The 27,677-nt window shown below is 44.5% G+C and overlaps 2 protein-coding genes across 13 annotated transcripts in view; one reads left to right on the top strand and one right to left on the bottom strand.

Moving 5' to 3' along the window:
• Positions 1–14,110, bottom strand: part of NABP2 (nucleic acid binding protein 2) — a 34,544-nt gene extending 20,434 nt beyond the window's left edge. The window contains exons 1-9 of one of the 7 annotated variants that reach the window (XM_088662911.1): positions 13,986–14,110; positions 13,475–13,577; positions 12,764–12,827; positions 10,827–10,931; positions 9,945–10,083; positions 7,872–7,943; positions 5,693–5,774; positions 3,697–3,763; positions 681–2,399 (exon numbers count right to left, since the gene is read on the bottom strand). In XM_088662911.1, the coding sequence (XP_088519037.1) occupies positions 2,203–2,399; positions 3,697–3,763; positions 5,693–5,774; positions 7,872–7,943; positions 9,945–10,083; positions 10,827–10,905 (636 nt within the window). In that variant the 5' untranslated portion in view covers positions 10,906–10,931; positions 12,764–12,827; positions 13,475–13,577; positions 13,986–14,110 and the 3' untranslated portion in view covers positions 681–2,202. Of the gene's footprint in view, positions 1–680; positions 2,400–3,696; positions 3,764–5,692; positions 5,775–7,871; positions 7,944–9,944; positions 10,084–10,826; positions 10,932–12,763; positions 12,828–13,474; positions 13,578–13,985 lie in introns of those variants that run through there. The other 6 variants (XM_088662913.1, XM_088662912.1, XM_035103773.3 and 3 more) reach the window with 6 other exon arrangements.
• A 1,662-nt stretch (positions 14,111–15,772) lies between these two features.
• The window catches only part of RNF41 (ring finger protein 41), a 31,127-nt gene continuing 19,222 nt past the window's right edge, over positions 15,773–27,677 (top strand). For 3 of the 6 annotated variants that reach the window (XM_035103777.3, XM_088662905.1, XM_035103776.3), the window contains exons 1-2: positions 15,773–15,945; positions 23,334–23,475. The gene's annotated coding sequence lies outside the window, so the exon portion shown is untranslated. Of the gene's footprint in view, positions 15,946–16,030; positions 16,238–23,333; positions 23,476–26,203; positions 26,269–27,677 lie in introns of those variants that run through there. The other 3 variants (XM_088662906.1, XM_088662907.1, XM_088662904.1) reach the window with 3 other exon arrangements.

Genomic DNA, 27,677 nt, shown 5'->3' with positions numbered 1-27,677 from the left:
GATACACCAATGGTCTGACTTGGTGTAAAAGGTGTTTCCTATATTCTTAGATGGTCTCTCAGGTCCACATCTGTCACTGCGATGACAAAGTCCAGGATTTCCATGTTGTAAGTGTGACCATGCTTCAAATATAACCAGAGATCAGATATAAAAGAAATAGGTTTCATTGTGTTCAATGGTACTTATTCTCAGGAAACTGATTAGGACTGCAGCCTTATTCACAAACTGGGTAGTAGGCAGGGAGTACTGTATAGAAAAGGGTAATTCATATTACCTTACTTTGTGTAATCACAATCTCAACAAAGCTGGCAAAGGTCAGTTGACTAGAATTACTGAGGTATTGTTTTCTACAGTTATGTCATTTTGTCCTACGTTTGTAAGCAAACAAGAAAAAAGTTACTTCCAGTTTTGCACTCACATCCATTGTCCCATGGAATGGCCCATTTTCTCCGACCAGAGACGTTCACATTGTAAAGAGGATTAAAATATTTATTCCCCAAACATTCATGAATAGTACATTCAAACTGTCACATCAGATTTTAGACAACAGTGACGTAGCTTTAAAAAAAAAAAAGTTGAGAAATTCAAGCAAGTACTCTAGTCTAGAGTACAGAACAGAAAAGGAGACAATGACCCAAACGGCTAGATAAAATAGCACTTCAAAAAAGAGAGAGAAACTGTTTCTTCTGAACATTTTATTGGCTTTCGAGAAATTGTTTTAAGTTTGGCAAAATGATTTTCTTAGTGTTTAAATGCCATCTTATCTTCCTTTCAAAACTTTTAGTATTCCATTTACAATGCAGACTATTCTGCAGATTCCTTTAGCTAACTGAAACCAGGGCAATCAACAGCTTCCCGGGAGCCCTTGAACCTAATAGGCCCCTTAAATGTTAGGAGAGAGGAACTAGGACATGGAGCACAGCAATGATTAACCCCAAAAGAGGTGACAGGGGGTAGTCTGAGTAGCTTTCTTACTTCACACAGGGTCTGGGCCAGTTTAGAGGCAACCACACCGTACATCTCTGACCCTGGCTGGGCCTTCCACCAAATGAGAACCAGCCTGACAGGCCCCAGAAAATATGCCCAGCACTGCCAGCCTTTGATGCCAACCATGCTGAGATATGCTGGAATAAAAACCATATATCTATTTAAAGTTTTCTGCACAATAACAGAAATTAAAATATAACAGAATCCTCATTTTTCATAATTTAGATTTGGGCATGGTTTATTATTATTTTTGAGGTTTATTTTTTGTTGTTTAAAAGCTTCTTCTCAATTTAGCCACACGTCTAAATCTAACAACATCATTACATCTACAGAAACCTAGCTACAGGATGCTGTAAGTTATAATATCAATCAAGAATATGTTGGGGGGATACAGCAACAGTGCCATTTCATTGGCCTGTCTGGATAGTCACTCGGTTTGGCTCAGAAAAAGTGGCATAAATTCTGTTTGTTTGTCTGGGTCCTTACAAAACATCCCATAAAACCCAAGAGCCTTATGGAAATTGAAACACAACCTGTCATTTAGCCCACAATAATAATAATTTAACAAGCCACTCGGTCAAGAGTAGTTTCATAGATTTTGTCACAAGTCCACAATAAATAGTTTGAAACCAGAGATTGGGAACCTGTGGACTTTCAGAGGTTGATGGACAACTCCCACCATCCCAACCATTGGCCATATTGGCTGGGACTGATGGGAATTGGAGTCCAACAGCCCTTGAAGGGTCACAGCTTTCAACCCCCTCCTTTAAGGGTTCTAGACTTCGTTTTCTTAGAAGGGAGTTAAACTCAAGGACACATGCACCTGTAGCACAGGAACATGTCATCTGTGAAGTTAAAATGGAGCAATGAAACGCAATCAGGTTAAAAGATGGTCAGGCAGACATGTTAATTTCCTGCGAAGAGTGAGATTATCCAGCAATCCTGAAAAAAAAACAAGTTTGACCTGGGATTATCAGCATAAACGCACCGGAGACCCTCACCCGGTACTTGGCATCGCATGTTAAAAAGAACATTTAAGTGGCTAAAATACAAATTGGGTTTCGTAGAATTCAGAGTCTCTGCATCCATAGCCCGGCCACCCGTCTCTTCTCAGTGTCAGCTGCTCTGCCTCAGAGCTGATCAGAAGGAGGCAAAGGTTAACACAGCAGGCCGTGGAGAGAAGGGACAGAAAAGCAACCCCAAATCCTGTGCTTGTTATCTCTTGCTGCTTCGCCGTGTCTCTTTGCCATTGCTGACTGGGTTAGAGGATGACCCTGATGAGCTTCCACTCTGGTGGTTGGGCTGGCTCCGGGTGATGCGGCCGCTGGTGGGGTGAGAGGGGGCACTAGGTGTGTGGGTGGAGCTGCCAGATCCAGTGGTGATCAACCCGTTGCCATTCTGGTTGTCAGTGACTAAAAGGAGGGGAGGGGAGGGGAAAGGAGAACAGAAAAATCTTACTGGGACCCACAGAGATGGAGCCAGCAAATCCATTAGTATTCCTGCTGGGAATTAAGTGAAAAGAGTCTTATACTTGTAGTTTTCGGAATAAAGTAGCTGGTAGATGGGAAATGTGGCATTTTCAGTTGAATGCTAGATGCATTCAAGTGTGTGGAATACACAATGCTATATAGATCAGCTCTCACTGCTAGGTTTGCAGGAGGGAGAGAAAGAGCAAAGTATTTACAGTATTTCATTTTAGAGAAGGGAAGCCTTTGTGCAACGCTGTGGTATAATATACGGTCAGAACATTTCTGCTGATAGATGCTGCTTTTAGAAGCTATAGGACTGATCCAATAAATAAGTAACTGATTCAATAAATAAATACAGTGGAACCTCGGTTTATGAACGCGATCCATTCCACGAAGGCGTTTGTAAACGGAGGCATTCGCTCCCCAAAGGCATGCTTCTGCACATGCGCGAGCTGCGCAGATTGTGTCTGCGCATCCGACGCCGCGGAACCCAGATGTAAACACTTCCGGGTCTGCGATGTTCATAAACGGAGGCGTTCGTAAATGGGACTGTTTGTAAACCGAGGTACCACTGTACCTAGTTTTGGTTTTAATTTAAAATTACCAGTTGCCAATTTAAAAAGAAAAGAGTGCTAGCTTCAAAGGAAAGGTTTTCCTTAGGGATGCGATAGGAAAGGGTTAAATTCCCCCCCCCCACAGCTTGCTGTAATTCCAGCAATTATTAGCAACTTCCCCCACTCCATTGATACTATTTGAATTTAAAAAAACCCCAAACTGTACATTAAACACGAAGATATATTTAATGGGCAGTATTCAACTGCTGAAACCTGTCAGCACAAGGGTTTTGTCTATGCAATGTGGCTCTTCACCCCGGCCACGTTCCATTGTGTGCGCCCTGCACCCTCGTCAAATCTGCCCCAGAGGGTTTGAGGAACCCCTAGGGCAGATTTAGGAGGCACAATGGGGGGGAAGGGGAGAGAAGGGGATAACATTCCATTGCAGAAGCATACATCTTTGTGCTGACAGAACATCCATGTAATATCACATTGGGTACAATCCATTGCCATGTCCAATTTGACCCTTAGATAGGCCATGAGTCAAATGTTGGCCATTTCCAGGCTAAATAACACCATGAGGCTCGGGGCACAAAATCCTGACATGCACGACTTGTGCTTCTCTCACCTGTAGGGATCAGTTTTGCTCAATGGTACTAGGAAGTGCAAGATCATTTTCTGCTTACCTGCTGATGACGTGGAAGGCCCTGGTGTGGTTTGGGAGGCTGTGGGTGCAGCGCTGTCATTCTGTGTCTGTCGAAGAAAGCAAAAGTCTACTAAAAAAAATTTTTATACAGAAGTTCCACAGATACAACAGCCATGGGCAGAGGAGAGGGGGGGAAAGTTTACAGAAGTATGCTGAAATCAAACCTAACTACAGCTGTGTACACACCATATATTTAAAGCACATGACTTTCCCCAAAGAATCCTGGGAATTGTAGTTTACCTCTCACAGCACCCTTAAGCTACAATATTCTTGAGGGTTGGTGTATGTGCTTTAAACATATGATGTGTACACAGCCTGAGATGAATATATATAGAAGGAAAAGGAAAATGTTTTATAGGTCAGTTGTGCAGAAAAACAGAGGTTCTCGGACGAGGGAGCAGGGCTAGAGTGGTTACTGTCTTCCCAAAGGACTTGTAATGTATCCACACTCATCTAGGCAAAGTGGATCTTGGAAGATGTTATCTTGCACCCTAGAGAGAGAGAGAGGGAGCACATCTACATGCTAAGGAAGTCAACTCCATCTCGGTCATCCTAATTCACTCTCGAGTCAGATCCAGTAAGGCAATCCAGAAGAATTGCCAAATCCATAACTGAGAAGACCTGACATCAGGATCCATAAGACAGAGAAACCAGTAGGAGAACACTTCAATCTCCCAGGACATTCTATACAAGATCTCAAAGCAGCTGTTTTATTACAGAAAAATTTCAGGAACAGACTGGAAAGAGAAGTTGCTGAATTGGAACTCATTACCAAGCTTAAAACCATGGAGCCACCTGGGATGAATAAAGACATCGGATTCTTATCTCATTATGCATGATCAAGCTTTCTTTAGCGCCTCAGCCCTTGCTCCCCCCCCCAGGACTAATTGCAGTCATCAGCAGTTGTTAACAGCCATCTACAGGTTTACCACTCCCATCAGCCCATCACCCATCCATATATATATATATATATATATATATATATATATATATATATATATATATATATGGGTCTGACACTTCTGTTTCAAATGTATCTGAAGAAAGCTCACGCACACGAAAGCTCATACCAAAATAAAAACTTAGTTGGTCTTTAAGGTGCTACTGAAGGATTTTTTTATTTTGCTTCGACTCAGACCATCACGGCTACCTACCTGTAATGAGAAGACCTCCGTGTACACCAAAATGGGAAAACCCTTCTCTTTGCAGCTTCACCCCCTCACTGTGATGGGTAAAATTTGTGCTTTCCATGCTGCTCTTAAGATACAGAAATGCTCCCAGGTTCTGGACCTGAGACCTTACGGCAGGGGTCCCCAGACTTACCGGCGTTTGGGCCGGTTCCCACCGCGCCGATCGCGCGGCGGGCCGGAGGACGGGGGAGCGCGCGCCTGTGCAGCGGCGCGCTTCCAGGGTGGAAAAAGCGCCAAAAATCCGTTGTGCGCATGTGTATGGGCCTCCCCCGACCCAGAAGTGCACCAGAAATGACCTCTTCCCGGTCGGGAGAGGCCCATACGCATGCGCACAAAGGATTTTCAGCGTTTTTTCCCGACCCGGAAGAGCGCTGCCGCGCTGCGCGCCATAAGAGCGGGTGGCGGGCGGCGGGGGTCGTCGCGGGCCGGATTGGCAGGCCAATTGGGCCGCATCCGGCCCCCGGGCCGTAGTCTGGGGACCCTGCCTTACGGGCTTGCTTCCTGAAAGATTAAGGTGTATAACCCTTAACACCCACCGTAGCTTTCATTTTCTCGAAGCAAGGAAATGCAACAGCTGCCCATAGCAAAATACAGTATAAAAATAAGCATTGGGGTATAGAGGAGAGCTGCACTGAGTGTAGGCGGTCACGAGAATTTGGAGTGATGCTTTGATGCATTTTCCTGCGGTAAAGGGAGGCATAAACACCCCTTGTGGTTGGGTCAGGAAGAAGCCCCTCCTTCAAAACTCATTTCATCCCAGCATTAGTTAATAATCCTGATACTCACATTTTTGTTTTGCGACTGCTGGGCGACATATTCAGGGTTTGGCTCACTGAAATTTGGCACTTCTGAGTAAACCATACAAAACCTAGAACAGGAGAGGCAGTAGATAAAATGCAGCTGTCAGTCCATTTTGACAAATGTCTGTCCAAAGTGGCTGGGGGAACCCAGCCAGATGGGCTGGTATAAATACATTATTATTATTATTATTATTATTATTATTATTATTATTATTATTATTATTATTATATTCTCCCTCTCCCTACATGCATTCACCTCTACACAGGCAGTGAGGGATGGTAACCACATGCCAATTGGTAGTAATAATTTATGCCTGGCCCTAGATTAATGCCAGACAGCAACAAACCCGAACTTTGACAATATCCTTTGAAGCATATACAGTGGTGCCTCGCTAGATGAATTTAATTCGTTCCACGGGTCTTTTCTTATATGAAAAATTCATCTAGCGAATCCCATAGGAATGCATTGATTTTTTTTTGCCAATGCATTCCTATGGGAAACCGGGATTCGCTAGACGAATTTTTCGTAAAACGAATTCGTCTAGCGAGGCAACCTCCACTCGAAAAATCCTTTTATTAAGCGGAAATTTCGTTAAGCAGGGCATTCGTTAAGCAAGGCACCACTGTACTTCCATAAGAATGGGGAAGCCAGGGCTGCAGGAGGGAAGGTAAAATAATATCTCAAGCTGTCAAAATCAAAACCTGACAGCATGCATATTTTTTTTCTAGGCTATGAGTAATCTAATGTCCATACTATTGAAAAGAAGAAGAAAAACATTTTCAGAAATGGGGAGCAGCAGCTGTGCAAGCTCACTCAACAGAGTTTCCATTAAAGGCAGCAGCAGGTGGGAACAACCCGAAGACCCCCAACCACAATTATAAGCCACCATCAACCCCCACCAATATTACCCATATAATTAAAAGGTAAAGGGACCCCTGACCATTAGGTCCAGTCGTGACCGACTCTGGGGTTGTGGCGTTCATCTCGTTTTATTGGCCGAGGGAGCTGGCGTACAGCTTCCGGGTCATGTGGCCAGCATGACAAAGCCGCTTCTGGCGAACCAGAGCAGCGCACGGAAACGCCGTTCACCTTCCTGCCGGAGGAAGGTACCTATTCCTGCCGGTACCTATTTATCTACTTGCGCTTTGACGTGCTTCTGAACTGCTAGGTTGGCAGGAGCTGGGACCGAGCAACGGGAGCTCACCCTGTCACGGGGATTCGAACCACCGACCTTCTGATCAGCAAGCCCTAGGCTCTGTGGTTTAACCCACAGCGCCACCCGCGTCTGCTCATATAATTACTCGAGCATAAAAGCTCAGGAATGGTGGGTCTTTTCACAGAAACATCCTAGGGGGGGAAATGGGAATCATTTGTAAGGGAGGTAGGAAGGATGTGGTGTTTGCCTTATATTACAAATTAGTGGATATCCAAAACCAGGGAGAGTCAAGGTTCCAAAAGGACTGGAGTAAATTTGTGGACTATATGGAGAAGAACTGTAGAAGTTTAAAGACACTTCCAGGACTGAAATAAATCCTACGAATATTGTAGATGCAATAAAGGAACTGCGAGATAGGAGTGAATAAGAAAACCGAATGGGGGGAAGGAGGGAAGTCAAAGCTCGGCAGAGCAAAGAAAATTGTAAGGATTGATAAGATGTTAAGAAGAGAAATTTTGTGTTTATTATGTTTACTATGTGTTGTTGTGTATGTGATTGTATGTGTGGTTTGTTTTTGTTTAAATGTGTTTAAATGGAAAATCTAATAAATTGTTATAATAAAAAACACAAATTAGTGGATATCTTTTGAAATGCACAGAGGGGTATTTATCTTACAGAGCTAATTAAAAATAATGAGCATTTGTAGTAGAGTTATGGAGGGCGGGGGGGGGGGAGAGATTCTTATGCAAGCAATGCCTCTCAGTGTTCAATACATTTGCTAACTGTAGCCTGAACTGTTTATTACGGTGCAGTCAGCATACAAAGTAGTCACCAGTCTTTTCTATCTTGGAAGCTGCCTCCTTGACTCATGGTGCTGATAGCCCCTGGAGCGAATACTATCCTTTAGTGGAAATCTGGCGGTGTGTCTGAACTTTAAAAAAACCAAGCATGTACCAAAGCTGCAATTCCAAAAAAGCAACATTGGCATAAGCCAAATACAGTCCTTACTCTCCAACTTTCTGCAAGTCTCCTCCACGTCCAGTGTACAAGGTCAGGCAGCCTTTGAAAACAGAAGCATACCTAAGAGAGAGAGAGAGACCATGGTTAAGAACAGCACAACATTCCTCTTATAGGTGGAAAATGCACCAGCTCAAAACAAAATACCCGATTTGGGGGTGCCGAAGCACAGTCACATAAAGTTGTTCTCCAGTTGTATGATGCATATTGTTTTATTTATAAAATTTGTTACCCCACATTTCAGTATAAAATAGCCCACCTGTCTTCTCAGTTAAGTCAACTGAGTTCCTGTGCAGTTCTGGGTACTATTGGGTATAATCTGCACATTTTTAAGTCTCATTAAAGCTAATAAGTCTTAAGATGCAATCCTATACCCACTTACCTGGGAGTAAGCTCCACTGAACTCAGTGGAACTTACTTCTGAGTAGACATGTATAGGGTTGCACTGTTAAGCACTCTTTACCTCCTCTGGGTGAAGTTCAAAATGTTGCCCTCCAGCTGCTGGGAATCAAACAAATAATAATAATAATAAAGAAATGCTCAGTTTAGCTAATTGGGGCTGGCAAAGTTGGGGCACACCAACAGTACTGCTATTCCCGTTTCGCACAGAACACCCAAGAAGATCACAGGCAGGGCAAGAGGATAATTCTCTGCACATCCTCCCTCTCTCAGATTAAAGTGTGCTCTCTCCACCCAAGATCCTGGAGCCAGCACTGCAATTCATTCTGAATTAATTTAAACACATGAAACCCTGGAAAGCCACTACCAGGCAGCACAGACAGGACTCAGGCAGATGGACTAAGAGCCTGACTTGGTTCAAGGTGACTTCCTACGCTCCTGAATGGGGTAACTGTGCCCCTGAAGGACCAGGTGCACAGCCTGGGAGTTATTTTGGACACACAGCTGTCCGTGGAGGCACAGGTCAATTCTGTCTCCAGGGCAGTTGTCTGCCAGCTCCATCTGGTACGCTGGCTGAGACCCTACCTGCCCACAGACTGTCTCGCCAGAGTGGTGCATGCTCTAGTTATCTCCCGCTTGGACTACTGTAATGCGCTCTACGTGGGGCTACCTTTAAAGGTGACCTGGAAAGCACAACTAATCCAGAATGCGGCAGCTAGACAGGTGACTGGGAGTGGCCGCCAAGACCGGTCCTGAAAGACCTACATTGACTCCCAGTATGTTTCCGAGCACAATTCAAAGTGTTGGTGCTGACCTTTAAAGCCCTAAACAGCCTCGGCCCAGTATACCTGAAGGAGCGTCTCCACCCCCACCACCTCCACCTCCGAGGGCTTTCTCGCAGTTCCATCACTGTGAAAAGAGAGGCTACAGGGAACCAGGCAGATCGCCTTCTCAGTAGTGGTGCCTGCCCTGTGGAACGCCCTCCTATCAAGGAAATAAATAACTACAGTGGTACCTCTACTTACGAATAACTCTACTTATGAATGTTTCTACTTACTAACAGAGCTCCGTCCGCCATCCTGGATGCGGTTTAGAAAGGATTTTTTCTACTTACGAATTTTTAGATAGGGTTGCTTCGACTTACGAATTTTTTCTCCCAATGCATTCCTATGGGATTCTACTTACAATTTTTTTCGACTTACGAATGTGTGTTCGGAACGCATTAAATTCGTAAGTAGAGGTACCACTGTATCTTACTTTTAGTAGACATCTGAAGGCAGCCCTGTTTAGGGAAGTTTTAAATATTCTGTTGGGAGCCACCTAGAGTGGCTGGGGAAACCCAGCCAGATGGGCAGGGTATAAATAAATAAGTTGTTGTTGTTGTTGTTGTTGTTGTTGTTGTTGTTGTTGTTATGGGATGTGTCTTGTGCAAGGAAGATAAGGGCTAAGAACGTGGACAGAAAGATTAAGCAGATGAGCTGCCCCACCTGGATTATTATAATTATAATTATCCTATGTGATCTTGAGCATATACCTGAAAAAGCCTAAAATGGGCCCAACCACCTGTTACATCTGGGGCTGGGGCTAAAGGTCCACTTGAAGAAAGGAACATCCAATTTTCCCCACTTTCTCCTTTCAGACTCCTATTGGAAAGGTGGTCCATACCCTTTGGTGAGTCGGATGATGTCTCCTGGTTGGATGAGGTTGCCAACATCGTCCCACACAGAGATGTTTATGCTGCCAGTTTTGTCGGCTACTTTACATGTCCGCACTTCATGGCCATCCTTGGTCTTGGTAACCCGGCCTGGTGGTAGGAATGGTTAGCAAAATTCACGGTTACCAAAATTCAAGGCAGCTAAAAGGGTGTTTCTGCTTTCAGGCCAGAAAAGTACAGGCTGGGAAGCAGCGAGTGCTCCCTGCCAATCCCACCCCATGGAAACATTTGCAGAGTGCAGCTCTTTATCACAAGAAGAAGAAGAAGAAGAAAATGAAACACTCCTGGAAAGGGGGAGAGGAAAGGGCACCCTCAAATTGTATGGCATCAACAAGAAAGGAACCTAGGAGTATTACTGACAATGCAAGTGATATGGATTTGCAATGCACGCTATATAAATGAGGTGACAATATTCTGACTTGCAACAGGGTGCATAAAGACAAGCTGACAGTCCAAGAAACCCACAACACTCTATAGCATAACACTTTCTGAATCCAGATAAAAACACTGTGCTAAAAGCAAGAGGCAAGAGTAAAAGATCCTTAGATTCCTCCATAAGCTGCAGTCAGCCTGACAGGAATCCAGTCTGCTTCTGCATTTCAAAGAATCCTATTCAGAAATACTAATAGTGATATGCAATGTCACCTTTCTCACGGTACATTGGCTACTGCTAGAAGGAAGTCCATGTGCACCCCAATTAATAGAGTAAGATAATGTGATGGTTCTATGTCTTTTAATATGATTCTGTGAAACAAGGAAGCAGATGGACCTCTCAGCTATACTGCATCAGGTTTTTAAAGCATGTTAGCCATTGTCATCCACAGAGCACTCACCTGTTTCCAGAACAATGAATATAAGATTGAGGTTTTTCAAGCCTGGTTTAATGTCCTTCACCAATGTTTCTGTCGTCATGTTGAATGGCTTTTGATTTCCAGTATCTGAGTAAACAATTTATTATTATTATTATTATTATTATTATTATTATTATTATTATTATGTCTTAATGTCCAGAAAACAGAACAAACGAAAAAGGTGCTGACTGCAGTAGATAATAATAAAACCTTTTTAACCTTGAGCAGAGGCACTGTTATTTTGTGACTCCCTCTAAGGACACAGAAAGCCATGTTTCAAACGTGTCCAAAAATCAGAGGTTCCACCATGTAGACACAAATACAGCTGCTATCCCTAGCTTCCAGAATTAGACTGTCCAAATTTTATCAGTTTCAAGATGTTTTGTATTACTCTGTCCCCCCATCATTCTGTGTGAAAACTTCCGCGAATCAACAATTTTGCTCAGAATGCCAAGAATTATTTTTTAAGTAAAATTAGCAAAAATATACAGAAAACATTCAAATCTCTGCTGGAAATGCAAGAAAGAGGTGGGGACATTATACCACATATGGTGGCGATGTGAGGTGGTTAGACAATTCTGGAATGAGATACACGAGGAGATTTAAAAAATCTTCAGGTGTTCCATTTTAAAAAAAACAACCAAAGTCATATTTACTGAGTTTATTAACAAGGATAAAAGGAACATATTTCTTTATTTAACCGCAGTGGCAAGAATTTTAGTGGCGAAGTATTGGAAAAGTACCAGAAGTGACAGAATGGCAAGTTAAGATCTGCGAGTTTGCCAAACTGGCAAAAATGACTGCAGCAATTAGGGGCTGCTCTACCCAAAAAACCAATACAGAATGGAAATGTGTAGGGAAATACATGAAAAATATGGAGTTAATGCAGAACTTCTAATAGGCAATTGTTAAGTATGTAAGGATAAAAGAAGCAATCACAATTTACCAGACATTATAGAAATAAGCTCTCATGCCAGTTTATTGTTGTAAAGCAACTAGAAACAATTTAGAAATAAGACAGAAAAACCAGTAGGAGAACACTTCAATCTCCCAGGACATTCTATACAAGATCTCAAAGCAGCTGTTTTATTACAGAAAAATTTCAGGAACAGACTGGAAAGAGAAGTTGCTGAGTTGGAACTCATTACCAAGCTTAAAACCATGGAGCCACCTGGGATGAATAAAGACATTGGATTCTTATCTCATTATGCATGATCAAGCTTTCTTTAGCGCCTCAGCCCTTGCTTTTCCCCCCAGGACCAATTGCAGCCACCAGCAGTCATTAACAGCCATCTACAGGTTTACCACTCCCATCAGCCCATCACCCATTCCCATCACCCCCACCCCCCACCCCCTGTATATACATAAGGGTTTGGTGGATTCTGTTTCAGTGTAACTGACGAAGTGTGCATGCACACGAAAGCTCATACCAAAATAAAAACTTAGTTGGTCTTTAAGGTGCTACTGAAGGAATTTTTTTTTATTTTGCTTCGACTCAGACCAACACGGCTACCTACCTGTAACTAGAAACAATTTAGTGATGGTAAGATCTCACACGGGTGAAGGGAAACAATGGGGAGGAGGGGAGGGATAGATAGTATTTAAGAAATAAAATAACCTATGTGAGAGAAAAGGATATAATAGATTCTTACAGAATAGCAACACAATGTAACTAGAACAGAAGCTAAATGAAAAAGTGAATGTTTTCTTATGTATTTATTATTATTATTCCTTGTTGGAAGAAGCTTATGTTGCCTTAGTTTCTCTCTTTTCCCCTTTCCCCTTTTATAATGTGTTGCTTGTATATGGTGTAATTCTCTGTATGTGCAGAATAAAAAAAGGGGGGAAAGAAGAAAGAAGAATGATTTTTTAAAGAAATCTGGTATATGTCAGTTGATATCAAAGAACAGGTGGCCAACCTGTGGACTTTCAGATGTTGTTTCTGCCCCAGGCATCGTGGCCAGTCATCAGAAATGCTGGGAGCTGTAGACCAGCAACATTTGGGGGTGTGGGGGGGGGAGTACAGGTTATCCACATCATATAGAAATTAGACGAGACCAATTTATAAACAGAAAGGCAGTTATGAAAATATCCCTCAAATGTGAGAAAAATATACTATTTTGCTTAGCTCCAGTCTCAGATTTTGGATTTTGTGTTCATGGCATTTTGATTTTTGAAATAGATTAACGTCAGATCAATTGCCCTGGTCACATTATTTTTAAAAAACTCGACAGACAGAAACGCCAAAAAAAACCCAAACCCCAACACAACCACTTTCTGGAGATGTTGTTTTGAGTTTGTAAAAGAACCCCATTCTGACGCCACAATATCTTTAACCATTAACTTTAAAAGAGCTTTGACAATCTTTGAACTCAAGCAGATGATCACCCTTTTTTACACACTCCCAGATTTACAGCGAATAACATGATTTGAAGAGTGCCATTCAATGAACAAGTAAAATGTCAACAAACTATTCTCTTCAATTTCTGTGTCTGCTCATGCACAAATTCCAGCAACACCTAAAGCTCTATAGCTACTGTTATTGCTATGGATGTGAATACTCTATTTTTATGCAAATTATAAACCCACCCTGGGTATCAGTTTAAAGGGTCCACGTTGATCTTTATTACCTGTTTTGAGCACCATACACGAAAGACTTCTTTGGCATGTGTAGAAGACTGGTTTCAAGAAAACGGGTATAGCATCCTTGCTTGTGTTACAGTTCACACATGCCTGGAAGGAAAAGACACCTTGCTTTTTGCAGATCTTCAACCACCGATCTGATCAACACATGCAAAACTGATCTCCTGGGTATTTATTTTTGCAGTACCGGTAGGTTTCCCTTCTGGGTTACGCAAAGATCGATAGGCTGATACTTAAAGCAAATTTCTGCACCGTGGTTAATATTCAAACGGGAGGAAAATAAGTTTAAAACTACATGACCCTCAAGGTCCCTTTCAGCTCTACAGTTCCATGAATATATGATTGTAAGTTAGTAAATATACTGGTGAGCAGTTCCCCAACCGCCTCCCGCCACCCCCACGAAACATGGATTCAACCAGCCCTGCAACATGCACCTATATTTTCTCCTGCCGTACGCAAAGTACAGGAGAGCTTATTAAACTCCCACATTCTCCTTACCAACCATTCCGAGTCTATTAATTACATTTCGAATAAAAGAGGATCACGACCACCACTTTCCCAGTGAAACAGACCTGGAGGAACGTTGGGTTGCAGACATTCCAGGAAGTATCCTGCAGCGTCCTGCGCAGCCAATCGCGTGGCGAGGCTTTCCTTCGACATGCAGGAATGTTCCAATCTTTCAACCAATTGGAGGCAAATAAAGTATTAAAGTGACAGTATCACCAACTGATGCATTTAAAAAATGCATAGCAGGGGGTGCTATGAAATTCTTCGAGAATAATTTCCAGCTATTTTGCACTTGATGCTCCGAAGGCTTGACTTTTCAAGTTAGTTGAACGAATCATGCATGAATGAATGCATTAAATAGATATATATTTCCAACGCAGAAAGATACTCATGTAAGCACTGGGTTCTACATAAATATCATGACCACTCATAGAATTTAAGGAAAAATAAAGCAGAAGTGATGCTGCTAATATGATACACTTTTGGCCTTGATCTTTATTGGCATGTCTGAAATGATGCACTTTTTGCACTGTGGTTGTTTTGTGTTGTCAAACTTGTGGGTTGATTCACACAGCATTCATGGTATGACAAAATGTGCATACATGACAATTCAGCAGATGGTGTACAGCCAGATCAGCGCATGCCACAACGTTTTCAAAAGATGGTTGGTTTCTATCACTGTGAGTTCCTTCTTCATTCTTGATAGAGGTATCTGGTTTAGAAACCATCACAGACCCCCCCCCCCAATGTCCCTATTTTTCCAGGGACACTTGGATATCCTAGCTTCTTATTTGATCCCAGAATGTCCTGCTTTTCCTTAGGACATCACTATTTTCATCAGAGAAATGTTGGAACATATGGTAAGATGTCCCTATTTTCACTGGAGAAAAGTTGGAGGGCATGGAGTTATCTGACCCCCAAGCCATCTGAAGGCAGCCCTCTCTTTTCATTAGGTAAATTTTAAAAGGGTTGAAACAAACAAACAAAAATTCATTCCAGTAGCACTTTAGAGACCAACTAAGTTTGTCATTGGTATGAACTTTTGTGTGCATGCACACTTCTTCAGATACCATGCACACGAAAGCTCATACCAATGACAAACTTAGTTGGTCTCTAAGGTGCTACTGGAAGGATTTTTTAAAAAACAAATTCCGACTACTGTATGTCAGACCAACACGGCTACCTACGGTACCTGTATTTAAAAGTGTTGTACAATACAGGACTGAGACTAATCAACATAATTTTGTTAGAAGATGGGGAATGGTGAAATTGTTTAGAAACTTTGAAAATTACAATGGAGATTATGCAAGAGCTGGAAAAACCAGTTTATTCCCCAGAACAAGGAATGTGGATAATGCCTAATTATTCTGATCTCAGAGGCTGCTCTTGTAAGGTCAAATGTAGGGTTCACCCCGATCGTGGAGGATTCGAGCCGCCGGCATTCAGAACGGCAATTCCGAGAGGCTCAGTGGTTTAGACCACAGCGCCACCCGCCGCGACCCCCCCCCCTCCATCTGTGGATTCAGTCTCTCGAGACTCGAGTCATTTCCAGCGGGATCAAACAGAAACGCGGCATTCTAAGCATCAGTCTCCATCTAGTCCCCGACACGCCCATAGCGAAAGGACCACGCCCACCCGCTCTTTTCTCTCGTCTGGAGAAGGCGGGCAACCTAACCACAAAGCCCCGCCATTGGCTAGAGCGGTCGTGGCTCGGGCTACTTCGCTATGTGGGCGGGGTCCCGCATCCGGGTTGAATCTGGCGTGTTTCCGGCGGCGGCGGGGTGGGGAAAAAAAGAAGAAAATAGAAGGGAATTTCGGGGTTGCGGAGCGACGGCGGATTCCGAGCGGGGCCTAGCGAGTGCTTGAAGCGGGTGCAGGTGGCGGAGAGGGAGCCTGGTCTCGCGTATGCGGCGAGGTGACGTTGGAGGGCGGGCGTGTTTTTGTTTCTGAGGTAAGTGGGGGCGCCTGAGAGGAAATGAAGGGAGGGATGGGCGGGGAGGGGAGACTGCCTGAGCTCCCGTTGGTGGCGGTTATCTGGGAGTCCGCGTCTGAGGGGGCCGTTGGCAGTGTCGCGCGGATGGTGGGAGACCCCGACTGAGGCTCCTCTTTCTTCCCCCCACCCTTTGCACATTTCGCAAATGCTGGGCTGCCCCCCACCCCAATTTGGACTCGGTGGGGCTTACCTCTGAGCGCACCAGGCTTGTGCTGCAAAGGGGAAACCTGGGGTTTGAGGAGAGAAGCTGGTGAGCTATGGCCGTTTCGTAGAACCGTGGAGATGCAAAGGGACACCCGAGGGTCATCTAGTCCAGCCCCATTTTGCCCAACTCGGGGCTCGAACTCACGACCTGAGGTTAATGTAACTCTGCCGACTGAGTTATCCCAGAGGCTTCGGGTCTGTTTGTGTGTAATGTAGCTTATACGCAGTCTTGCAAACTGCCTTGAGAACTTGGTTATTCGGTTGATACGTAATTCCGTGGTTTTGTTTTGTTTTTTAAAGAAAAAAGCAAGCCATCAATATCTGGTCATCAGGGTAATGGGGCGTGCGGAGGGGGTGGGGCGCCTCGACAGCCACGGTATTCAGCGGAAAATGTTTTACTTGGGACAGAGTTGGCTTCAAATCACTTCGTGGAGTTGATGGGAACTTTAAAAGATGGGTTGGGTGAGGCAAATAGGAAGAAAGAAGCCCCGTGCCCTAAGCACTTTGGAGAAAGGGAGGGTCTATTAATACAGAAATATTAAGCACCAATGTAACGTGCATTATATACATAGTCTCTCTCTCTTTTTTAAACATAGAATAGGTAGCAACAAGAAAGACAGGTCCCTGCCCAGATCAGTTACGGTAGATGCATGTGCGCCCACACAGTTAAGTTTTTTAAAAAATTGGTAGAGAATCCTCCACTTATTGGGATGATTTAGAAAAGTGACTGGCTGTGTTTCTGAGGAAAGGATCTGTTGGGAAGAATTCCTGTTCTGGTGAAAGAAATTCAGGACCTGGTAGTTGAAACTTAGAAGACAAGTGAGAGCTTTTTCAGGAGGAGGGAGGGGTGTCACAAACAGCAGATAAAGCAGAATAATGTGTGGGTGGTCCAGGATAAATTATTACGAATGCACCATTATTTCATCAATGACATTGCAGAATACACACGCAAACACAACAAAAAACAAGTCTGGGAGGTCCCTTAGCGTGTTACAGATTTCTGATTGATTCTGTTAGGGCTCTTCTCCACACCTCCATTTGCCCTCCCCCCCCAAAACCCCCACAGATTACTGCTGAATTGGACCAAACAACAATCAGGTTTTCAACTGATTGTTGTTTGTTCCAATTCAGTGGTAAAGAGCATGTTTTCCCAGCAAAACCTGTGGGGCAAATGCAAAACAACTTGGACTCGTCCCTAAAAACACAGTATAAGTGGGAAATCGTAAGACGTGAGTTTTCTAGGCACAGGACAAGTGGAAATGTGGATGAGCCCTTAGTTAAAGGCTAAGGAAAAATGTTGCTGCACGCCCAACTTTCATCAGACCCAGGCATAGTTCAGTTACAGTCCCAAGAGCTTCTGAAGAGCCAGTTCCCCACCTCTGGATTACAGACCTTGACGCTAGAGCAGCGTCCTCAAATTAGAATACCCACCTGTGCATAGCTGTCAAGTTTTCCGTTTTCTCACAAGGAAGCCTATTCAGCATAAGGGAATTTCCCTTAAAAAAAGGGAGAACTTGACAGCTATGCACTTGTGTGGTTCAGCTGTTTGGTAACCTAGTTTTAACTGTTCAATGCAGGGAACTAAAATGCCAAGCACATACTGCACACAAAAAAGAAATAGTCCCTCATTTGCTTTCAAATGCTTTCAACCCCAGAAAGCATGACAACAGGGTTGAAGGAAGTTGTAGTGCAGCAATATCTGAAGGGCCCTAGATTTCCTATTCCTATGTTAGAAGGAACTAGTGGCGTGGGGAGTGCATACTAAAGCTGTGCTTAATTGAGCAAGATACTGTGCTGAAGGATCTTATGGCAAGCCATTGCTTGAGGCTGGGAGAGGAGCCCAAGGGTAGAATACCTAATGCTTCAAGGAAGTGTTCTCTCTCTAGTTTGAGCATAGATTACAACAGAGAGCTAATCATTTTATAGGCAGTTACAGGCTGTAAAGCAAATTTTTGCTGCCTAAATTCTGTTGTGCAGTAAGCAAGCAGGGGAATAACCAGGGCATTTCAAGGTCTATTCTCTCACTTGAGCTATGGTATGTGGAAGTGCAACTGCAACATCTTCATAAGTCCTCTGCCCTGTAGATGTGCTCTTGATTTGTGAAATTGTTGCACTTTAACAATTGGAATAATGAGGCTTGGAGGATACAGATAATGTCATCATTAAGCATGTAAGAAAATGGTCTGATTTGTAGCATATTATCTAAAACTTGTGAGATCTCCCTTATTTGTTGCACAAATGTTCATTGGAAAGCACAGCATAACAGTAACCCATAAGTAAAACAGTGACACGTGCATGGGGGATCTTTAACTCTTCTGAATGAATACCGTGTTTCTCATATTTTAAGGCATCCCCAAAAAATAAGCCATGACAGGATTTCTAAGGGTTGGTGAAAAATAAGACATACCCCGAAAATAAGCCATGTCGTGTAGCCCCGACCGAGCGAGAGGCGAAGGCGCGGGACCCAGCAGGAGCTCCCTGCCTGCTTCCCCGAGCCGTCGCGCATCGGGGGACAGAGCCGAAGATCGGCGGGCGCTCCTTGCTGGGCTTGACAAGCCCGGCAAACAGCGCCCGCCGACCTGTGCTGTGTGACAGGCGGGGGTGGGGGGGAAGCGGAGATCGTTCTCCGCTCTCCGCCCACCCCCGCCTGTCACCGAAGATCGGCGGGCGCTGTTTGCTGGGCTTGACAAGCCCGGCAAACAGCGCCCGCCGATCTTCGGACCTGTCCTGTGTGACAGGCGGGGGGGGGGAAGCGGAGATCGTTCTCCGCTCTCCCCCCACCCCCGCCTGTCACCGAAGATCGGCGGGCGCTGTTTGCTGGGCTTGACAAGCCCGGCAAACAGCGCCCGCCGATCTTCGGACCTGTCCTGTGTGACAGGCGGGGGTGGGGGGGAAGCGGAGATCGTGCTCCGCTCTCCCCCCACCCCCGCCTGTCACCAAAGATCGACGGGCGCTCTTTGCTGGGCTTGACAAGCCCGGCAAACAGCGCCCGCCGATCTTCGGACCTGTCCTGTGTGACAGGCGGGGGTGGGGGGGAAGCGGAGATCGTTCTCCGCTCTCCCCCCACCCCCGCCTGTCACCAAAGATCGGCGGGCGCTCCTTGCTGGGCTTGACAAGCCCGGCAAACAGCGCCCGCCGATCTTCGGACCTGTCCTGTGTGACAGGCGGGGGTGGGGGGGAAGCGGAGATCGTTCTCCGCTCTCCCCCCACCCCCGCCTGTCACCAAAGATCGGCGGGCGCTCCTTGCTGGGCTTGACAAGCCCGGCAAACAGCGCCCGCCGATCTTCGGACCTGTCCTGTGTGACAGGCGGGGGTGGGGGGGAAGCGGAGATCGTGCTCCGCTCTCCCCCCACCCCCGCCTTTCACCAAAGATCGGCGGGCGCTGTTTGCTGGGCTTGACAAGCCCGGCAAACAGCGCCCGCCGACCTGTGCTGTGTGACAGGCGGGGGTGGGGGAGAAGCGGAGATCGTTCTCCGCTCTCCCCCCATCCCCGCCTGTCACCGAAGATCGGCGGGCGCTCCTAGCTGGGCTTGACAAGCCCGGCAAACAGCGCCCGCCGACCTGTGCTGTGTGACAGGCGGGGGTGGGGGGGAAGCGGAGATCGTTCTCCGCTCTCCGCCCACCCCCGCCTCTCACCAAAGATCGGCGGGCGCTGTTTGCTGGGCTTGACAAGCCCGGCAAACAGCGCCCGCCGATCTTCGGACCTGTCCTGTGTGACAGGCGGGGGTGGGGGGGGAAGCGGAGATCGTTCTCCGCTCTCTCCCCACCCCCGCCTGTCACCGAAGATCGGCGGGCGCTGTTTGCTGGGCTTGACAAGCCCGGCAAACAGCGCCCGCCGATCTTCGGACCTGTCCTGTGTGACAGGCGGGGGTGGGGGGGAAGCGGAGATCGTTCTCCGCTCTCCCCCCACCCCCGCCTGTCACCAAAGATCGGCGGGCGCTCCTTGCTGGGCTTGACAAGCCCGGCAAACAGCGCCCGCCGATCTTCGGACCTGTCCTGTGTGACAGGCGGGGGTGGGGGGGAAGCGGAGATCGTTCTCCGCTCTCTCCCCACCCCCGCCTGTCACCGAAGATCGGCGGGCGCTGTTTGCTGGGCTTGACAAGCCCGGCAAACAGCGCCCGCCGATCTTCGGACCTGTCCTGTGTGACAGGCGGGGGTGGGGGGGAAGCGGAGATCGTTCTCCGCTCTCCCCCCACCCCCGCCTGTCACCAAAGATCGGCGGGCGCTCCTTGCTGGGCTTGACAAGCCCGGCAAACAGCGCCCGCCGATCTTCGGACCTGTCCTGTGTGACAGGCGGGGGTGGGGGGGAAGCGGAGATCGTGCTCCGCTCTCCCCCCACCCCTGCCTGTCACCAAAGATCGGCGGGCGCTGTTTGCTGGGCTTGACAAGCCCGGCAAACAGCGCCCGCCGACCTGTGCTGTGTGACAGGCGGGGGTGGGGGAGAAGCGGAGATCGTTCTCCGCTCTCCCCCCATCCCCGCCTGTCACCGAAGATCGGCGGGCGCTCCTAGCTGGGCTTGACAAGCCCGGCAAACAGCGCCCGCCGACCTGTGCTGTGTGACAGGCGGGGGTGGGGGGGAAGCGGAGATCGTTCTCCGCTCTCCGCCCACCCCCGCCTGTCACCAAAGATCGGCGGGCGCTGTTTGCTGGGCTTGACAAGCCCGGCAAACAGCGCCCGCCGATCTTCGGACCTGTCCTGTGTGACAGGCGGGGGTGGGGGGGGAAGCGGAGATCGTTCTCCGCTCTCCCCCCACCCCCGCCTGTCACCAAAGATCGGCGGGCGCTCCTTGCTGGGCTTGACAAGCCCGGCAAACAGCGCCCGCCGATCTTCGGACCTGTCCTGTGTGACAGGCGGGGGTGGGGGAGAAGCGGAGATCGTTCTCCGCTCTCCCCCCATCCCCGCCTGTCACCGAAGATCGGCGGGCGCTCCTAGCTGGGCTTGACAAGCCCGGCAAACAGCGCCCGCGTGCACTTTATTAAAAAATAAGACATCCCTCAAAAATAAGCCATGTCGTGTTTTTTTGAAGAAAAAATTAATATAAGACATGACTTATAATATGAGAAACACGGTATATAAGACATTACTACGGTATATCTCTTCGCCCCATCCACAAAACACCACATCTTAAGCATTTTTGGAGCAGGGTTAATGCCTGGGTTTAACTTGAGTGTGAATGGAAAGTGGTTAAGCAAAATTGGCAGCTGGGTTGCTGACCTTGACACATTTACTATGGTCTTACAGAGCAACCACTTCCCCCCGCCCCATAATCTGGTTCACCAGTGAGGGGCCATGTCAACTCAGAGACCTGCTCTATTCCCGCAGAAAGTTCTGTGGGCATATATCCACCATTGGTGTATTCTTGGTGCTAGTAGTCAGTTTTGAACTCTGAAGCAGGGAATTCCAGGAGCAGGATGGAGGCTCTTTGGATCTGCTAGATCAAAGGCCCCATTTTTCCTTGGATAGACCCCAGGAACATTCCATCTGCACTAGCATGGAGTTGAAGTAACTAATTAATTCTGTGGGGGTTGAAAATGTTGTTGTTGTTTTGCCCTAGCTGGTAGATGTTTGGATGGAGCAGGTGATTTACACACTCTCCTCACTTAGGATTGTATTCTTAAATCTACTGAACAGAATTCTGCTGTTGATGTGTAAAAAGTTACCATTTCTGTTTACTGCAACACTTTTTCACTATGATGGTATGTATGACAGCAGTAGGTGACTATATCATGACTTAAAAGTACAGAATATGATTTCTATATTACTCTTGAATTAATGTGCGGTATTTAAGGTTGGAATATAAATACTTCAGCTTGTGTTAGAATATCCTTGCTTTGAATTTAACTTCAGAACAGACATAGATCTCATGTGCTAATCCGAAAAGTTATTTTCATGAAGCATTAGCTATTAACTTTAGGTAAAAGTTATTTAGCAAAGCCTATGTAATATTAAAGCTGTGATTATGTTCTTATTTTCTATCAACAGCTAAAGTCCTAGAGATACTTTTTCACACCACTCATTTAGTAACTTTAGTGAGAATTGATGTGCAAATAAGAAAATTGATGTGCAGTTAAGAGATGACCTAATGTGTAATATTAGAGCATGTTTCCTAGATCTATTTGTTGTATGGTCTGATGTGTAATGTTTGGTCCTTGTTTCTAAAACTGTTTGCTGAGAGAATAAAGATTTATTTGAAAATGGTCTTCAAGATGACTGACTGACTTAATTCCTGGCTGTGGCTTTTGTGGCACAAACCTCTGTTTTCACTGCTAGTTCATCATCTTATGTTAAGGCAAGTGAGGAACTGCTGTCTTGCACAGATTCCTCTGTCTTTTAAAACCTCTTCTGTTGCCTTGTTACACTTTGTTTTGGTAGAGGTTTTTGCTAGTACAAGGTGACTCGGAATCCTTAAGAAGTCATTAGGATCATAGCAGTGGTGCTTTACAGCTTTGGTTTTTTTAAATTATTTATTTGTTTTGGCCCACTTTTTGACGAATCTTCAGAATGTTTGAATCTGGGGTTAACCACCCTCAGTCTAGAGTCCTATCTTGTACCCTTCCATGCTCAAAATAAGTTATTTGTTTGGTGCAGTAATGCAGCATAGCCACTTTTGAATAGCTGCGGCTCAGTGTTCAAAATCCCCATGCAGCCATGAAGATCACTTGGTGACCTTGGACCAGTCACTTTTTCTCAGCCTAACCTACTCACAGGGTTGTTGTGAGAATAAAGTGGGAAGGATGAGAACTATGTATGTCAACTTGAGCTGCTTGGAGGAAGGGTGAAAAGCTTGGAGAAAAGCTTTTTGCTCTTGGGAAATTGGTGTTAAAATGCCAAAAACACAATACTAGTACATAATGAGTCGTTTGCCCTGCCCAAGGGCATGGAAATGAACTAGATTTTAATAGTATGCCTTGCTGTCTTATAATTTTGTGCATGAAGTAAATTACTAGTGCAAAATTATGGCCACATGGCTTATGATATAGTTGATGAAATATTGTTTGTTGGGTATAAATAGCTTAATGTACGTTCTTGTCGTTGTTAATAGTAGTATAAAGCAACTACATGTCTTGCCGCAATGCTTGTAATCTGTAATCTAATTTCATGTCTGGTGTTGTCTCTCCTTTTATATGTTCTTCTGGCTACAGATCATGGCTGCAGAGAATGACAACTTAGTATGAATGAGGAAGAGCAGGAAGAAGATGGGCCACTGTGATATACTCATTGAAAAGAGCAATCGAAAGTCATCTTTGTCTTGTTGCTGTTCAGGAAGGAATTCTTCTACAGAAGGTAAAGCAACTTTGTCAGAGCTCAAAGGGTGTGTGGGGGCTAACACATCTACATTTCTCTTTGTATTGAAATATAACAGTGGCTGTGCATTCAAACAAATGGATTGATGGATTCAGTTTGTGACATATCCTGTTCTTATGGGAAAGGCAAAAACCAAAACAAAACCCCAAGCCGGGTGCTGTTGTCCTATAGTTGTATGCACATTCTATTTTTATTCTGTCATTAGAACATTTTAGAACTGAAAGCTTTGGAGATATTAGCCAATCGAAATAAGATCTTGAAAGCATCTTCATTCGTACAACTATGGTGCATTCACTTATCATCTATGCTATGCAGCCCAAGCACCAATGGCGTCTCTGCATTACATTGTTTGACAAACAGTGGTGGATGACTAAAGTTGGTACGTGTAGAACTATTTTGGTCTCTTTTGGGAAGCTACATAAAATGCAAATTTCAAATTCGGTTCTTTTCAGAAGCACCTGAAAACTTACTCTATAGAATAGATGCTCTGTTTCTGGAACAGGACATGTTTGAGTCCTATGGGTGTTTTCTGAACCATAATTGGCAATAATAAAGATTCCTAGTTGGAATCTTTTCAGTTTTCATCACCAAGTTGATGAAAACAGTAAACAGCATCAGCTGACGGTTGTTGCTTCTGTCCCAGAAAAACAATATTTCCTGTAGTACTAATTCCTAAGTGATGGCTCAGAGCCTGCCAGGGAGTACAAGAGAACTGCTAGGAGGTTAATCACTGTAGATGTTGGCTGTAAGGAAAAGGACACAATGCACTAAATTGTTGCAAAATGAGAGAGAAAGAAATTGAGCACGTGCCTAAAATTCCGTTAAATGGATGGTTTAGCAGAGTTGATGGGTAGATATTTTTACGTTTAGGAAAGAATAGAATTTTAGTGGGAAAAGGCTAACTTTGAGATTTTGCTGCTCCTTTTCTGTGGAACACTCTATTGCTGTTATTTTTAAAAGAAGTTCTTAAAGGAAACTAAGATAAAAGCCATGGAGCAATGGAGAACAAGGAAGCAAAGAAACCTGCCAGGAGCATAACATGAGATAAGAGACAAAAGGTAGGAAGGAACAAGGCAGCGCAGAGCTTTAAGAGCTATTGGAACACCATAATAGGGAGTTAGGTAAGAGAAACATATTGGAGGGCAAGGAAACTCATTTGTGCAGTATCATTTTGAATAGAGAAATAGAGCAGAATATGGAAGACCAATTTAACAAAATACTGCTTTAGCGCACATAATTTTAATACTTGAATTTGAACTTGGTGATGAAAAGAGAATCGGCAATCTTTTTTTTCTTTACAACACTCCCTGTTGCTGTGAGCCCATATTAACATTTTCTTTTCTTTTTTGATCTCGTTGCTCTTGGATGAAAGTAAGCAAAGACAGAGGGCCTGGCAGAGCTTATGTTCGAACTATACATAAGCAGCTTCAAGTAGCTGTTTTGTTGACTTAGGAGGCTTATGTTTGACTAGGTGCTGATCTGCCTCCCTTCTTTAGAAATCTTCAACTTGGGTGTCATGATTGCTTTCAGAAGCATAATGTTCTGGAAAGTAATTAAAGGTTACGCTCTGGGGGGAGTAATCTGCCTGGCACTGTGAAAATAATATGCTTGGGCTGCAGAAACACTAAAATGATCTGTCATTCGTTGCAAAAACAAGCTCCTGGTCTCTGTGTTTCGTGCCAGCATTTTTCCTGAGAAAAACACTCTGTATGAACGAAGTGCAAAAAGATGACTTAAAGCTTTCATGAAATATCACATAAAATCACCAATTTGTTTCATAGGTTATTTTTAGAGTTACAAGCACTAACTCTCTCTAAAAGCTGTACACAAGCAATGACTTTGGCTTTGATGTTAAACTGGAGGAAGTAGTGCTTAAATAATGAAAGGTGGTTGCTTTCAAGAATGGACTTGTCAATTGTTCATGTGTGTATGGAAAAATTGTTCTGCCTAGTTCCTACTTATTTGTGTAGAAAGTATTGTTTCTGCAGCTATACTTATGTAAATGCTTCCTTGTGTTTCCCTCCTGAAGCAGTTAGTGACAAGGTGGCTTTCTTGAACTGACTTTTGCTTGTCTTGAATCTAGCTTCTGATTAGGTAATATGATCTTTATATTGCCTTGATCTGCTTGTTGTGAAATGATGACCACCGCTACAGATGAGCTTTTGGAGTGCCAATTCCAGTTATTATAAATATGGTCCTGTGAGCTAGATCTGAGTAATGAACTTTACACAAGGTTTTATTATATTTATTTATTTCATTTCTGAACTGTTTTCTGTAAGACATTGGAAAGCAATTTGAGAATAAAACAATATATAAATGTAAAACAGTTTTGAGTCCAATACAAATGTAGATGGGCATTTTCTTACCACCTCCCCAATTAAAGAAGATAAATTAAATACAACATTCACAGGACAATAGAAGATATGCAGATTTACTTGTCCTAAGCTGTTGGAAGGGCTATTAATACTTTTTTACTTCCATCGTTCTTTCAAGTACTTGAATTTACTTACTGGTAAGCCACTATATCATGTTGCTGGTAAATTCATGTCTGCTAGGGAGTTACCATGACCAATTACCATTAATTTCTTCAGAAAAAAACAGACTCTAAAAACACAAGAACACAAATGATTTAAGGTGTACTGTTGGGAGATTGTGAAGAGAAGTTACAGATATTGTCTGTATATCTACTTCTTCTATCTGACAACAGGGTCAAGTCATCCTCATTCTTCAAGTTGAAAACCCTATAGAGCCCCACATTCCCATAAGCAAGAGGTAAAGTCATTCTCTCATTGACACTTGTAAACTCTGAGGACTGGTCTATTTGTAGGTGAAGGTTGTATTGTGTAATGTGTGAAGGGCAGTGTGAGTATATTTACCAGGAAGAAGAAATTGTTTAGTTTACTCAGTGCAAGAGACCTACATTTTGGAATTTTTGCTGTGAGCTGGTGCAGTCATATTATCGTCAAACGATGAATTATTGGAGTCAAAATGACTTTAGTCCTGCACTTGAACATTTCAGAGTGCTCTGTCTTGTATTTCTGTAATTGATAACATGCCTGTGTAATAAGCAAGAGAAACTATCCTCACTTTGAAATCTGGGAGGCAGAGCACTTTAAGACACTGGAAGCAGGCGCCAGTAGTAGTGTCTGTTTCATAATGACTATCTGTGCCAAGCGACATCTAGACTGCAAGGTGTGCTGTGCATAGAAAGGAAATTAGCATGTGGAAGTCTCATTAGAAAGGGCAATGATTATATAGAAGTTATTTCACTTTTTTATAAAAATGGAAAAAGATTAACATAGAAAAGTATCCCACCTTTCATTTCTTTTAAAGGAGGCTTGGGGTTGTTTCAGAAAATTGTGCCTTTGGTTTGCACCTGCAACAGCTTTGCCCTTGAACTAGATTTTTTTCTAAGGTATCACAGCCCATTGGTGTGCACTTGACTGTTACATCCCTAAACAATGAGCCACATTGCTTCTAAAAATGTATTTGGAGGTTTTGTGTGCATTTTTTGTTTCACACATCGGTAAGATTTGCATGTAATGTGAAGCCAAACGATGGCTTAGTGCAAATGTACAAGCGCAAGGGCTCTCAAGGGAGAAGATCGCAACCACCTTGCCTCCCCCTCTGTACTTGGCGCTGCAAGCTAAGCCATGGGTTGACTTAGCATGTTATCCAATCCTGAACTTGTGATTTGTCTCTTTCTAGACAAACGACAAGCTGCAAACCAAGAACATAGTTTGTTTGCAGCTGATGCTTTATGTTGAGCAAGACAAGTCTGGATTTGGAGGACACACTAAACCAGACCATGGCTTGGCTCACAGGACAGGAGGAGGAGCCAACAGCTGCAGTCTCCCCTCTGGAAATTCATGTGCTCACACATTTTCACTATGCCATTATTTGGCACTATTCTATTCTATTCTATTCTATTCTATTCTATTCTATTCTATTCTATTCTATTGATTTATTGCATTTATAGCCCATAGCACAGGTCTCCCCGTCTCCATTGTATCCCTACAGCAACTGTATGAGGTATGCTAGGCCGAGAGACAATAAAAAGGGGAAGACAGAAAAAAAGGGATATTTTATGTGCAAACTAGGTTATTAATTCTTCTGGTTGACATTCTTAGTATGTCTCTGTGTGCTCCAATAGAAACTGGAGTCTCTTAAAAATGACAAAA

The sequence above is a fragment of the Zootoca vivipara genome, chromosome 2, assembly GCF_965207765.1.
Source record: "Zootoca vivipara chromosome 2, rZooViv2.hap1.1, whole genome shotgun sequence".
NCBI lineage: Eukaryota > Metazoa > Chordata > Lepidosauria > Squamata > Lacertidae > Zootoca > Zootoca vivipara.
Note: the sequence above shows the minus strand (reverse complement) of the source record. Positions and strands in the feature narration are given on the sequence as shown.